The 13,857-nt window shown below is 43.5% G+C and overlaps 2 protein-coding genes and 1 long non-coding RNA gene across 3 annotated transcripts; 1 reads left to right on the forward strand and 2 right to left on the reverse strand.

The window, feature by feature from the left end:
• Positions 1 to 367: 367 nt before the first annotated feature.
• Positions 368 to 4,498, forward strand: LOC120676498. The gene is made up of 3 exons (XM_039957817.1): positions 368 to 891; positions 2,783 to 3,202; positions 3,828 to 4,498. Exons 1-3 carry the CDS (start codon positions 595 to 597, stop codon positions 4,359 to 4,361), a joined length of 1,251 nt encoding a protein of 416 aa, XP_039813751.1. The 5' UTR covers positions 368 to 594; the 3' UTR covers positions 4,362 to 4,498.
• A 169-nt stretch (positions 4,499 to 4,667) lies between these two features.
• Positions 4,668 to 7,907, reverse strand: LOC120676591. Its single transcript, XR_005675912.1, has 2 exons — positions 7,528 to 7,907; positions 4,668 to 4,899 (listed from the first exon to the last, which is right to left on the reverse strand). It is a non-coding gene; the product is annotated as an uncharacterized LOC120676591 (long non-coding RNA).
• A 609-nt stretch (positions 7,908 to 8,516) lies between these two features.
• LOC120676504 (flavonoid O-methyltransferase-like protein Os11g0303600) lies at positions 8,517 to 10,181 on the reverse strand. The gene is made up of 2 exons (XM_039957824.1): positions 9,284 to 10,181; positions 8,517 to 9,065 (listed from the first exon to the last, which is right to left on the reverse strand). Exons 1-2 carry the CDS (start codon positions 10,103 to 10,105, stop codon positions 8,760 to 8,762), a joined length of 1,128 nt encoding a protein of 375 aa, XP_039813758.1. The 5' UTR covers positions 10,106 to 10,181; the 3' UTR covers positions 8,517 to 8,759.
• Positions 10,182 to 13,857: the final 3,676 nt, after the last annotated feature.

Genomic DNA, 13,857 nt, shown 5'->3' on the forward strand with positions numbered 1-13,857 from the left:
AGGCTCTGACGCGAGGACAGGCAACCAAACAAGTGAATGTTGCATGCGGGGAGCCTGGTCAGCCTTGATGCAGGCTACCAAACAGCCCCTGAATGAAGCGGAGTAAACTTGTCCTTTCCACTTGCTTCCTATCAAAAAAAAAAAAATCATCAATGGGGGTATATAAGTATTTTCCGCCTTATTTAGTTGTCATTCTAACAGCATCCTCACAGAATGCCATCAGGGATGAAAGTAAAATTTTAGTAGCAATGAAGAAACAGTTTAATTTTGATGGCATTGAAAGAATTGACTAAAATTTTGATGGCACTGAAGAGAATTGACTCAAACGAATTACGATTTGTGGTCACTAATTACAAGAAGTGTCCGTTGGTGACGAGACAGCCAGACTGGTCACAAAAGGCAGCCTACCCTATACACTTGGGAAAGTATATTTTTTTATACTGTTTTAATGCTAGCATTTTATTCCATTTGCAACGGCAACAAACGCAAGCAGAGAGAAGAGTTTCCCAGTGCCTCTAGACTTCTAGAGAGAGATCATCCGCTGCAGGGCAGAGACCACAGAGCAAGGCCAGCTGGCCACACGGCGAGGCGGCAATGAGCAGCATCACCGCCGGCACCTACCCGGAGAGCGTCAGCTCCTGCCACCCTCCCACCCCACCTTCTTCCCCTCCCCATCATCCGGCACCGCCATCAGCCATCCACGGGGCCCCACTGAGGCGGCGGTTCGACTTCGCCGACGCCAACTCCGGCGGCGACCTGGACGATGACGACTTCATCCGCGCCGTGGAATACATTGAGCGGGCCCCGTCGTGCGTTTGCAGGCGCGGTAACTGCGTGGTGGAGCGGGACGAGCAGCGCGGCCGCTGGGTGTACGTCTGCCCGTCGCAGCCGGTGAGCCTCCGCACACACCTCCGTAAAGATTCTCCCTCACACCCCCCCCCCCCCCCCCGGGTTAACTACTGCAGTATTTAGTTAAAATGATGTTCTTGTACTGCTTTGGGTGTGGGAAACGCAGTCCGTGGGGAGGATTTTACTGTTTAAATGGGGGGAAATTTTGGTTCTTGAATCACGACTGTGAAACCTGTTACTGCGATAGAAGAGGCGGATTTGAGGATGCTAGATAATCTGGGGGAGCAGAATGCTGGATTGCAGGGAGTGTTTCGTGGGTTCAAAAGCTCCTGGAGCGGTTTTGCATTGGTTCTGGTTGAGGACTTGGATGGGATGTAGTGGTTCCAGAGTTCCAGGTGAAATTGCTGTTTGTCCGTGTCCAATTTGGCAATAATTTGTCGCTTTTGGCCAGTTTGGATGAAGTTTAGGAGTACTAGTTGTTTTTTTCCAAATGCCTCAAATGGATCTTCCCAAATGCCTCTAATCTACTAATTTTCTTTTGAAGGAATTTAGGACATCTTGATCACCATGTTTGTTTTGTCCTACTTTATAGTGTATACACCTTGGATATAGTATAGTTATTCTTAAATGTATTATAGCAACCGTTTTTATACTGTAGTTATTAGCAGAGGTCTGAAACTGGGTAGTTAATCAAAGGTAGTGTGTTTCGCCAGCTATCTGTCTGTCACTTCAATATGGAATAAGTTCTTGTTATGTCTTCTGCTATTATTACAGGTTTACAAGAGGGTATGAGCAGTAGAGCATTCATGTCTTCAAAATTGTTTCTCTTTTTTTTTCCAATTCATGTCTAATGTATAGCGGTCAAACCTGTGCGGCTGTGCCTGTGCTCTCTTTCAAAGTACATTGTCATAATATCCAACCTTCCCTAATTTAAACTACTACACTTCCTAAACTCCTTAATGCATCTCCTGTGCCTGTGCTCTGTTTTGACCAATTTTTTCTCAACTCAAAGATTTCTAACGGGAAAGTACCATTATCCTTGGTGTTCTAATTCTATAACTTCGGCACACTTATATTAAGTAAAATCACAAGATGATCACATGGCCCTGCTAAATTCGTGTGCTTGCCTCCATCATTTGACTCCTTAATGCATCTCAATCATTTGCCTCCAAGCAACATCTTTTTGTGACCTGAGCAAGTATCTTTGTATCTTGTAAGACATTGTATCAGTATACAACTAATCAGGTTGAGGCACTTTAGGAATTAGAAAGACTTATTCATATCTCTTCTTGGAATCCTATAACACCAAATAAAAAGGTCACCTTTTCACTCCTAAAATGATAAACAAAAATGCTCATCATGTATATATTTTGAAGATATTCCAGGCTTTCGGCAGGTGTAAGGACCAATATAATGATACAAGTTTTCTCTTTACTAGAAATACATATGGCCTCAGATTTCACCATGTTTTTGCAAACAAAAAAAAACTTGGCCAGTGAACAATCACTTATCATGGAAATTTAGTGGCATGCATTCAATGTGATGTTTATAAAAAAAATACAGTGTGTGGCATTTTTCACTGAATCATTTTTTTTCTGGAACACGAAAGAGAGCTGCACATCTTTATATAGAGAAGAAATAATGGTTCCTTATGAACAACCTTCCCATCTCAACTTTGAAGTAAAGTGTTTGCATTATATCGTTTTCTGAAGCTGCAGGTTTATTCCTTATGTAAGATTGTACAAGTTTTATTCAATTGTGTAGAGATGCTCCTGTGAACCCCATTGTGTTTATTTGTTGCTTTATCTTGTTTAAATTGAAGTTTACATTCTTCAGTTTTTCAACATCTTTTGACTGACAATAACTTGCACATTATTTTGACTGACAATATTTATGTTCTTTCATGTAACTACACTGATTTATGTTCTTGCAGAAGTGCAACCACGTTTCCTTGTGTGAAGAAGTAGGTCTTGATCCTGAATTACAACCTACTGCTAGGAATCATCCTAAATCAAGAAATAATTGTGTGATCAACATCTCAAGCAATCATGTGGCTGAACCTACAACAATAATTAATGATGTTTATCTCCGAGGCGCTGGTGCCACAACTCCAAATATTATCAGCCCCCAGGCTACTATTCCTAAACCTCCACTCAAATCCACTTTCCAAAGTGCTGGTACTACAATGCCACTTCATGTTAGTCCAAAAGGCCCAAGTGCTACAGCTGCGGTAAAAGTTCGTCCCCAAGGGGCTAGATCTAATGATAAAAAGCCAATCTGCAAGTGTACTGCCGGGAAGTGCAGAGTATTGAGAGTGGGCAGCGAAGACTACTATGTATGTCCTATACCCAAGGTAACGTTTCCTATGGTAAACACATTCAATTTTCTGTTTATCTGAAAATGGTTTAGTGCACCTTGATATTATTTTTAATAGATATACTTTTTCATATTAATTAGATACTCTGTATAATATAATGCAGTTTTTTGTTTTGGTTAGTAACTTGGTATTAGTCCCCAAAAAAGTAGTTAATTAAATTGTGAGAAATGGTTTCAAATTCGTCTTGTTCGTTTTTCAAGTAACATGTGCTGGCCTACTGGCAAAGTATATGTCATGAAGAAGTGCTCCTGTAATCGTACCATTTGCATAACATAGCATACCACGCCAGCTAACAGTCGGTGGTAGCAGAGGCCTATTTAAATTTTCATTCACTTGAGTTTGGGCCCTAGAATGAATTTCAATCTGAATTTCTGCAACTATACTTAACTTTATGTATACTACATACATGATATTTTGTGATGATTTTTTGAAATATTAGAACATGATATTTTAGTTAATGAGGTTGCGAACACCCTAGGTGGCAAATCTGCATTGGCTTGCTTGTTATCGGAATCTACCGTAGGACCTCTACAGTAACATTCTGTATGGTATTGCTGTTAGTTAGGAATAAATGTGGGTCGTATTACTGTTTACTCTGCAGGGACATGGCGCATGTAGTTACATGATGCATGTAGTTTCTGCTGTTAATGAACCAACACAAACTGGAACAATGGGGGATAAGCATTTGAAGGACAATCATATCGAGAAGGAAGCTAATGAAAGCAATCTAGCTCAAGCAGAAGAAGAAAATGATACAAATGAACCAGTCAATCCTTCTCAACCTGTTGAGAAAGAAGCTCATGGAAACAATCTTCTTCAAACAGGAGATAACACTGCAAATGGGTCAGTCAATTCTCCTCAATCTGATGATGAATGCCCAGTTGATGCCGTCAACAACGAAATCGTACTCGCAGCCCAAGCAATGCCAAGTGCTGAAGTTTGTCAGGCATCACTAAGTATGAAGTGTGAAATGACCGCCGAGGCGGAAGCACCCACAAAATCACCCGCGCCACCTTATGGTACCAGCAGTCCCATTAATCCACGATCAGAAAACCGTGTGTCCCCAACTGGGAGGATATTAGAAGCATTTGGTGAACTGATGATCTCGTTCTGCTCTGGGCTATGTGCCCCATAAGCATTTGGGCTCCTGCTTACTAACCGTAATCGGCTTTGGCATGGTAGTGAAATATATAATATAGAGGAGGGGCATTATCTGCTTAGTTAATAATTTAATGTAGGTCATAATTCATAATATCATTGTACATATATGTAGTAAGTATGTGTGACAGAACCGCCAAGTTAAAACACTTAATTAAGCATAACCGCCGTCATTTGAACACATCAGGCGCATTAGCTTAATTAAGTGTAACTTGACAGCCTGTTTTCAACCCACAGGCCGATCGAAACACACCAGAAGTCTCGCGCGACGGCGAGCGCAGACGGTACCAGCATGATACAATTTTACAAAATAGTAAACAATATTAAGATATTTACAAAATGACTTTTACAAATTAAAGTTCACATAATAGATAATAGCAGCGGTAGAGAGAGTCTAACCAGAGGAAGATTTTCATTAGAAACCAACTGAAATAAAATGAAGTAAAACGATAACTACGGAGACGTGAGGACGTCACATCGAGCCCACCGATGTTAATCCTGGTTAGCTTCTATACCTGAAACAGGGTAAACAACAAACCCTGAGTATACTAATACTAAGCAAGACTTACCCGACTATGGGTATACATAGCCCACTATCTAGACATGCACGGACTTTCTGGCTGTGGGTTGTTTTGCGGAAAAGTAACTGAGAGTGAGTCCTTACTTTCAATATTTTAGCTCAAAATTAGGAATGAGTACCTATTTTCTACTGTTTGCATTTCTACACCAATCAGTGTAAAAAACAATTGATTAGGCACAATCATATTGATCATTTCATTCCCTTTCCATGTTCTTACTACGATGTGACTCGGAGATCAAGGTGCTCATGTCCGAGAGCTGACTGACGGCGAATCGATCCGATTTAACCTTGCAAGGTGGACCTAACCAACACGGCACTGTATTAGTCCCCGTCGGACCATACGGACCAACCCTTCCCCTCCCCACCTCGAACTACAGAACCACCCCACCTACATATAGTCAAGCCGGGCTCAATGAGAGACCACCAAAAGTAAACATATGCATCCCAATTCTCCGCGACTACCCTGACTCGCCCTAAGGGGTGGTGATGAAGTTCTGTACTTTCAAAACGAGGCAGTACTAGGCTTACCGGTTTCGACTACCTCCTACTCCCGGCATGCAGTTAGTACAATTCAAACATGATCAGCAGGGCCAACAACGGTACGGTCCTCAATTGACTCGGACGGAGCTAAGACACCTAGGAACCCTGTCCTGCTGTCCATACCTATACATCATCAGTCATTCCCCGCCCGGTCTCATATTTCCATGTCAATTTCAACAACTCAGGTACTGTATATAAGTATATAACCTATATCTCGCGAGTAACCGGAAATTACTCGACTTCTAAGTATCATATATCTCGCGAGTGTCAAAAAGTCACTCGACTTCTATCGAGAAGTATTAAGCATAGCATTTCTATCGTCCTATACATGCTAGTATAATTCAAGGAAACCTAGGGATCATGCAACTAAGATTCCAATCAACTCCTGAAACGTAATGCACAAGTAATAAATACATATATAGGTGTCATAATTTCAAATAATAGGATGTGCACCGGGGCTTGCCTGGGATTAATACTAAGTCAGTGTTAGTTAGATGATACTCGCTTGGCGAGCATCTTCCTTTGGTCATGCACATCGGGTTCCATCCATCCTGTCATTCGGGATATGTCCACCAACATCGTCTTCGGGTTCGGCTCCAGTAGCACAGTCCTTCATATGGTTCATCTATCGTACCTAAATGAGATGCGATAATGCATATGTATGAATGCATGGATGTGCAACACGCTAGGCATTCATAAAAGTACAACATACTAGCATAAGCACCTAGAGCTATTTAACTTAACCATCACTCAAGCATCTCATAGAAGATGACAAGCACATCAAGCATGCCACACAAATTAACTTAAATTAAACCACTTGCAAGCATCCACCATTCAGGAAATTAGCCAAACCTTCTAGCCAACAAAATTTAACATGATTCACCCAAAAATGACATACTTGATGTATCAAACCATGCAGAAAAGAATGGCTTAAGCAATACTTTTGGAAAGTGAAAGATATAACTAGAAACTAAATAAATGCAAAAACTTAACTTAAGGACTTGATCTAGCAACCAAAATTTACCAGCATGATGAGCTATTGATAAAGCATGCAACAATATTTTGCCAACATTTATTGACAACAGAAAATATTTAATTTAGCCCTAGCAAAACAAACAGAACAAAAATAGATTTACAAACTATGCACATAGCTTTCTGATTCTGAAATTTTTATAGTGAACTAAACATGCAAAGAGTAAGCTACTGCATAAATTTCATAATTTTTGAACATCGAAAACTGCAGATATTAAATAGACAAGCGTAAACAAGCATTAACCATGATTAAATCAATACATTATGAAAACATTAAACAAACAGCAGGTTAAATATTTTTCCTAAGTTCTACATGCCAAATCAAAGCTAATCCAACTGGGTTTACATTTTTACCATTTTTCTACTATTTACTATGCATTTTCAAAGCTTGCAACCACTTAAACTAACATTTAAATTAGAGTAAAAACTATTTAGAAACTGAAAATCAACCTGTAAGGAAAGTTGTAGATCTTAGGACAGGGAATCCAACAAATTTTAGTTTGTATTTTTCTGATTTTTTCTATGATTTACTATGATTTTTCAAAGTTTCAGCCAATTATTGCAAAACAACCCTTCGCAGCACTATTCACCTGAGTCATGGACTTCGCAGAAAGGCCCCTGCACTTCTTTCTATTGTTTCCTGGGGTCCCTAGCCGCGATTTTTGGAACAGAAGAGGCTCAGGGAGCTCGGTTCCGGCGACCTCGCTCACCGGCGGCGAGAGCTAGGTGGGGGAGGAGCAAGAGGAGGTCACGGGCTACCTTGGGGTGGTCTTAGCGCGGCGGAGGGCGGCCGGAGGCGTGCTGCCCACAGGAGCAGTGCACGGCGGCGGTCGGCGATGGCGTGTGGCGGCGCTCCGGTGAGTGGCTGGCGACGGGGCGGCCATGGGAGGATTCAGCAAGGCTGGGGGAGTGGGGGCGCTCGGTGGCGCGGCACAGAGGCGCGTGCGCATGGCTTGTGGTGAGCAGCAGCATGCCGGCATTAGTGCCTCACCTAGCTTCGATTTGAGCCGCTGGACGAAGAAAACGGTGGCCAGACGATGGAGTTCGACGTCGAGGTGGGGCTCGATGGCCATGGATGGCCGGTGGCCAGAGGATCCGCGATTCCCGGCTATACAGGCGGTCGGAGCTCAGTTCCAAGGGGCTGGGGAGGGAGCTAGGGAGGTGAGGGAGCTTCGGGTGCGAGTGATTTGAAGAGGGTGGAGCGGAGGCCAGGGATTTGGCCAGCGGAACGCGAGCTGCCCGAGCTCGTTCGAGCTCTGCTCGAGGAAGAAGAAAGGGAGAGGAAGGAGAGGGCGCTGGGCAGGATAAGGCCGTGGGAGGTACAGGACGAGGCGACGACGGCGTTGACGTCAACGTCGGGGATGGCCAACGCGTGGCGCCGCACGCGAGAGAGGCGATGGAGGGGGAGAGAGGAGCAGCGGCAAGCAGCAGCGTGAGACGCGTGGCGCGTGCAGCGCTCTGGCGGTGCCGTAGCCAATTTGGCTTTGGTGACCCCGTGCAAAATATCGGGGCGTTACAGTATGTCTCTGAATGGTAGCTTTCAATCCCTGCTTGTTCTCTTGTGTCCATGACCCCTCGTGCTTGGCTGGCAACTGGTGCTAAATGTGTCCGAACGTTAGTTTAGTACTGTGGTGCTGAACTATTGAATAGAGTGTTTTCTGGAGTATGTTTCCAGCCTTTCTGCAAGAGAGTTTACAAGTTATGTAAACCTGTCCTGGGAAATTGTGATGGATGGATCGCATCTATTTTCACACACACCCAAAGAAAAACTCCAAACTCTGGTCAAATCGTTGCTACTATTCTGGCAACTTCTGAAATACTCCGCATTCTGGTTCAGCACTCAAGAGTTTCGAGCGGTTGGCTTGAGTGCAGGAGCGGCGGTTGGCTTTGCTCACAACAGGTTTCAGGAACCAACAATCACGTAGAGCAGAGATCAGCTCATTCTCAAGTACAGGTAAAATTTAAAAAAAGGCGAGTACATAGTAATAACTCAAGGGAGCTACTGTTATTCGTTCTTTCCCTTTAAAGGAACATGCAACTGGCCAGACCATGATCGTCTGGCATTAATAAGCCACTGAAGGCGTAAGTACACAGTTTACTTCTTAATTATTTTGTGAAACTGACAGACACAGCTGGGCCATGGCCAGCAAATGATAGATCATAGAATGAATCCACACCACGTATTTCGTGGCTCGCACGTGTGCTGCTTTTTTTTTTTTGTCGCTATGGATACAGCTCGATGATTGAGAGAAACCCCAGGACTGGCCTCTTCTTGTGGTGCCCGAACCCCGCGGCCGTGAATATACTGCGCCACTCGTGCTCGTCGCGCTCCCTGCCCGGCGTCGTCACCAGCATGTTCAGATCGAACGTGACCTGGGCTAGGAACATGACGTCATCGGCAGGAGACCCGACGACTGTGTCTATGATGATCACTTTCCCTCCTGATGGCTTCTCCTCCGAAACAATGGCCTTCTTGCATTGAGTTAGGATCCTGACGCAGTCCTCGTCGTTCCAGTCATGCAAGACGTGCTGCGATATGATTTTTAGACAAAAAAAAACTCATCAGCTGGATCAAAATAAAGCACTGGAACGCGAGGGCCGAGAGCTGGATCCCTCATTTGGCTGTAGACATTCTCTTGAGAGTGTTCAAGGCCGGGACATTCTTTTATCTAAAAAAAATGTTTTAATGCATGCATGGTGCGTGAAGTAAGAAGGGTTATAACTAAGTAGGAGGATGTATATGTGACCTTGAGCAGCACAGCGTCAGCAGGAGGGATCGAGCTCATCATATCACCGACTATGTACTGAACGCCATCGGACGGCTGGATGTGGCCGATGACGTGGGCGAGGTCCAGCACCGAGCACCTGACGTGCGGGAACGCCCTCGCGATGGCCCTCGCCGTGCTGCCGTTCCCGCCGCCGACGTCGACCAGCGTGCCGACGCCGTCGAACACCTCGCCGCACCGGGTCACCACGAAGTCCATGGTGAGCTGGCTGTCGGCCCCGAGCCCGTCCATGAACACCTTGTTCACCTCCGGGTCGCGGCGCCACGCGTCCCACTGGTCCGTGCCGTGCGCCATCCGGAAGGGCGTGTCGTCGCCGTCCGGGCCGCCCCGGAACCACTCCGACAGGCGCATGGCCGCGCCGACGTGGTACCTGTTGGTCTGGGCGAGCACGAACGGCGCGAGGCTGGCCGTGCCCGTGCACCCGTTGGCGCGGGCGCCGGCGCCGGCGTCGTCCACGAGGAGGCGAGACAGCGGCGTGAGGCGGTACACGCCGCCGCTGCTGCCGGCGTCCCCGGCGGGGGCGGCGTCGAGGGCGAGGACGCCGGTCACGACGAGGAACCGCATGAGGCGAGGCAGGTGGGGCTTCCTGGCCTGGGGCACCGGGAGGGTGGCGAGGAGGTCGGGGAGGGAGGCGGCGCCGCCGCGGCGGTGGATGGCGGTGGGGATCCCGAGCTCCACGGCGCACTGCAGGGCCATGGACTTGTGGTAGCTGTAGGTGAGGTTCCAGAGGTCGACGTGCGCCTGCACAAGCTCTGATGGGCTCGAGTTGGCCTTGGCCGCCATGCGTCGTGATTCGATCGGTCCTGGGTTTGTGTACTGCTGCCTGGATCCTTATGTGTTGTGCTGTGGAACAGTGGAAGTAGTGCGAGTCCCCCATGCCCTTTTTATAGTATGTAAAGCGTGGAAGGATCACATCATGTGATGCGGATGGAATGGCGTCGTTCCGCTGGACCGCTGCATCTAGACGGAATCCGGCAACAGTGAGCTGATGTCGAAGGGCTGCCTACCTACGTCCCCCATCGAAGCCACCAGCGGAATTTGCATGACACCCTACCCACTGTCAGGGCATAATTAAGATCCAATAAAAATAATTATTAAACTAAATAACAAAATATAAATTATCATGTTTTGATTCATTTTTAGCAAAGGTTGTCCTAAAAATTCAAGGAATTCTAAAATCTTTCCATTTTTAAAATCTCAAAATTCAAATTCCTTTATGTCTAATGTAGCACATCTAGCCAAAATAGATTCCTTGTCTCTTGTAGTACCTCCCACCCTCCAACTATTGGAAAAGTCTGTATTTCAACCTCTAATTTTAAAATCAGACATTCTACACCTCCAACTATTCAATTCGTTTGGAAAACAACCCTAAGTTCAACACAAGGTAGTTTTGCGACAAGATAATTTTCAAATTCTTAGGATTTTACACATCTCTCTCAATTAAACAATGCAAAAAGCATAGTTAAGTATTGTCTAAAAATTATGATATTTTACTATTTTGGACGTGCCTTTAGTTTTGTTATTGGCTCAGCATCCTGTAGAGGTTTGCGTGATTTCCACTGCAGCCCGAAACACTAGATTAATTGACATGGAACATGCCGGACCCATCACTTAGGTCATGTTTAGTTCTCAAAAAACTTCCTACATTATCCGTCGTATCGAATTTTCGGACACATATATAGAACATTAAATGCAATTGAATAAAAAATAACTAATTACACAATTTAACTATTTCATACAAGATGAATCTTTTGAGCATAATTAGTCCATGATTGGACATTAATTATCAAATAACAACAAAATGTGCTACAGTACCAAAATTCAAACTTTTTTTGCGAACTAAACACAGCCATACACGAAAAAGTTTGAGTTTTGGTACTGTAGCACATTTCATTCTTATTTGACAATTAATGTCCAATCATGATCTAATTAGGTTCAAAAGATTCATCTCATATGAAACAGTTAAACTGTATAATTAGTTATTTTTTCAACTATATTTAATGCTTCTACATGTGTCTGAAAATTCGATGTGATGGGTAGTGGAGATTTTTTGAGAACTAAACATGCTCTGATTTGCATTTCGGTAAACAATGTTGTATGACTACATTTTGTTGTGCGCGCGAATATTCAAGTGCCATCAGTATCTGGAGGCCGCCCCGTGCTAGCAGAACGTACGGAAGCGAATGATATTACGGTACTTGTACATTTTCACACTACACTTTGGCATGTTTGGATAGTTATTATGAGAATCTGGGGCATGTTTGGACGTGCTTTTACTACACCAAATAAAATTAAATTCCAAATTCAAACGATTCAACGAGCACAAGACATCGATTTACTGCCAATAATCTTTTTTTTTTTGCGAAACGATTTACTGCCAACAATCGGACGCGTACAAGAGGTTTGTTCTAGTCATCTAATTAATTCCAAGAGCACTCAATGCTTGTCACTCAACAGTGAGCTGATGCTACGTCCTAACTTGGGCCGTAGCGTGGTCCACATCTCTATCTATGATTTTTGAACCAAAAGAGGGCCAACCAAAATGGCCCCGTCGCGGCCAATTTCCGGCCGTCGAATCTGCCGGGTGCGGTCAATTTCCGGCCGTCGAATCTGTCAGTCGGACGATTCGAATCGTGCGTGTCTCAGTCGGACTTGAGCAAAATCAACCAGCGGTCCGGCCTCCTATTTCAGGAAAATTTATGAAAAAATTCTCAACTTTTTTTTAGAATCAACCAGTAGTCCAACAGTCCAGGTTTAAGGAAATTTGCAAAAAAAACCTTAAATTTTCATAAAATCAACCCGCCATTTTGATTCTCTCTTAAATTTTTTTGAGAAAAACCCGCAAATTTTAATTAAATCAAACCACCACCCGTACTATCCGTTACTTCTACACGAGCAACATTATACGCACAATTTGAACACCAAAATACGCTGGAATACAAAATTGCTCAACATAGAATTTGATCAAGAATTCAAAACTACAACTTTATTCTAGAGTAAATTTTAAAATTCAAAACACTTTGCAATTCGTTTGCACAAACATTTACATGCGACCCATTGCACCTACAATTTGGACACCAAAACATCTTAAAATAAAGAAATGATCAACACAAAAGTTGCCTAAATTTCAAAATCTATAACTTTACTATATAGCAAAGTTTTGTAAATTCAAATCGTTTTCTTTCAACATAACATCTTATTTTGCTAAAACTATAATATCATATCAATGTTCTTCTATGGTTTCTTATGCTACCTCACTAATAATGCGTCATATTTTAATATAACCACTACTTCCTTAAAAAATAATATGTGTATTAATTGCAACATGATTTCATAAATACATTAAATTTCCAACTAATTGTGATCTGTCCTCCCTAATAAATTATTTTCCCTATTCTTTCACTGTAAAAAATACAAGAAAAAATATCATAGCTCTATTTTGATAGCCAAAACAATATATTACTTAAACGATAGCGTCACGATAATAGATTTTCCAAAGTATTACCAAGTGCAACAGAGAGTTGCAGATCATAACACCTATGTGAAAATAATGAAGCGATGGATTTATCTTAACTATGTTGCTTAAAAAAACTACAACATGCATAAACTAAAGTTTGTATCAACTACAATACTATGACGTGGGAATTGGGATACGGGCTTTGCGCGCCAAAGCCGCGGACTTCTCTAGTATAGACTATCCGGGCACCGGACGCCGCAACAGCGTGTGGTATTGTGGTGCACGCTTGGGCTGACCGCGAAAATATCCGAGAGCTGAGATGCATTTCTGAATTTTCCCATCGATAGAGATGCCATCTGTGAGCCGTCACGTGCTATTGTATTTTTTTTTGCACGGTAGTGTCTTTGACGCATGTACATATTTATGTGAACGGTCAATCTGAATTTTCTTTGATTTTTCTTTCTTTTACTTTTTTGGAACCTTTTATGCTCTTCGGGATTTTAGCTCCATCACTTGCGAAGCCCTGAATAAGTGATACTGCCTGTTTGCAGGCAACTACTCCCTCCGTTCCAAATCAGCAGTCTGTTTGGTAACACTAGCTCCACTCCACTAAAATCAGTTCTACTTCATAAAAAAATATCTAAACAAATCAACCAGCTCCACTCCACTCCATAAAAAAGTAGCTCCACTCCACAAAAATGTGGAGCACCTCAAGAAATGCTCCACCAAAATATGAAGCAGTAGAGTTGGGAAAAATTACCCACCAAACCATTCATTACATATAGATTTTACTATGCATCAGGTCATAATATATACTCTAGGTGTATAGCAAAATATATGCATTTAAAAAAACCATAACGACTAATAATTTATAACTAGGAGTCCTCAAATTCCGTGGCAGGTGCGCCCGTGTGCTTTTGAGAACTAAGTGATGATGAAATTCAAAGGAGCTGCTTGTGTAAGTGAGCCATGTTGCTCTCTGAATCTGATTTTGTTATGAGTGTCATCGTGCAGTTATCGTCGTGCTCAAGCCTGATGCAAGAGCAGGTGTCTCTACGGAGCAGGATGCACGAGTCCT

Source organism: Panicum virgatum, chromosome 5N, assembly GCF_016808335.1.
Source record: "Panicum virgatum strain AP13 chromosome 5N, P.virgatum_v5, whole genome shotgun sequence".
Taxonomy (NCBI): domain Eukaryota; kingdom Viridiplantae; phylum Streptophyta; class Magnoliopsida; order Poales; family Poaceae; genus Panicum; species Panicum virgatum.

What these genes read in the sequence shown, in the direction of transcription:
- LOC120676498 (XM_039957817.1), top strand. Translation starts at nt 595, where the DNA reads ATGAGCAGCATCACCGCCGGCACCTACCCGGAGAGCGTCAGCTCCTGC. An exon ending in ACGTCTGCCCGTCGCAGCCG is followed by an intron (nt 892 to 2,782) that starts GTGAGCCTCCGC and finishes ATGTTCTTGCAG; the next exon opens with AAGTGCAACCACGTTTCCTT. An exon ending in ATGTATGTCCTATACCCAAG is followed by an intron (nt 3,203 to 3,827) that starts GTAACGTTTCCT and finishes TTTACTCTGCAG; the next exon opens with GGACATGGCGCATGTAGTTA.
- LOC120676504 (XM_039957824.1), bottom strand. Translation starts at nt 10,105, where the DNA reads ATGGCGGCCAAGGCCAACTCGAGCCCATCAGAGCTTGTGCAGGCGCAC. An exon ending in CTGACGCTGTGCTGCTCAAG is followed by an intron (nt 9,066 to 9,283) that starts GTCACATATACA and finishes ATCATATCGCAG; the next exon opens with CACGTCTTGCATGACTGGAA.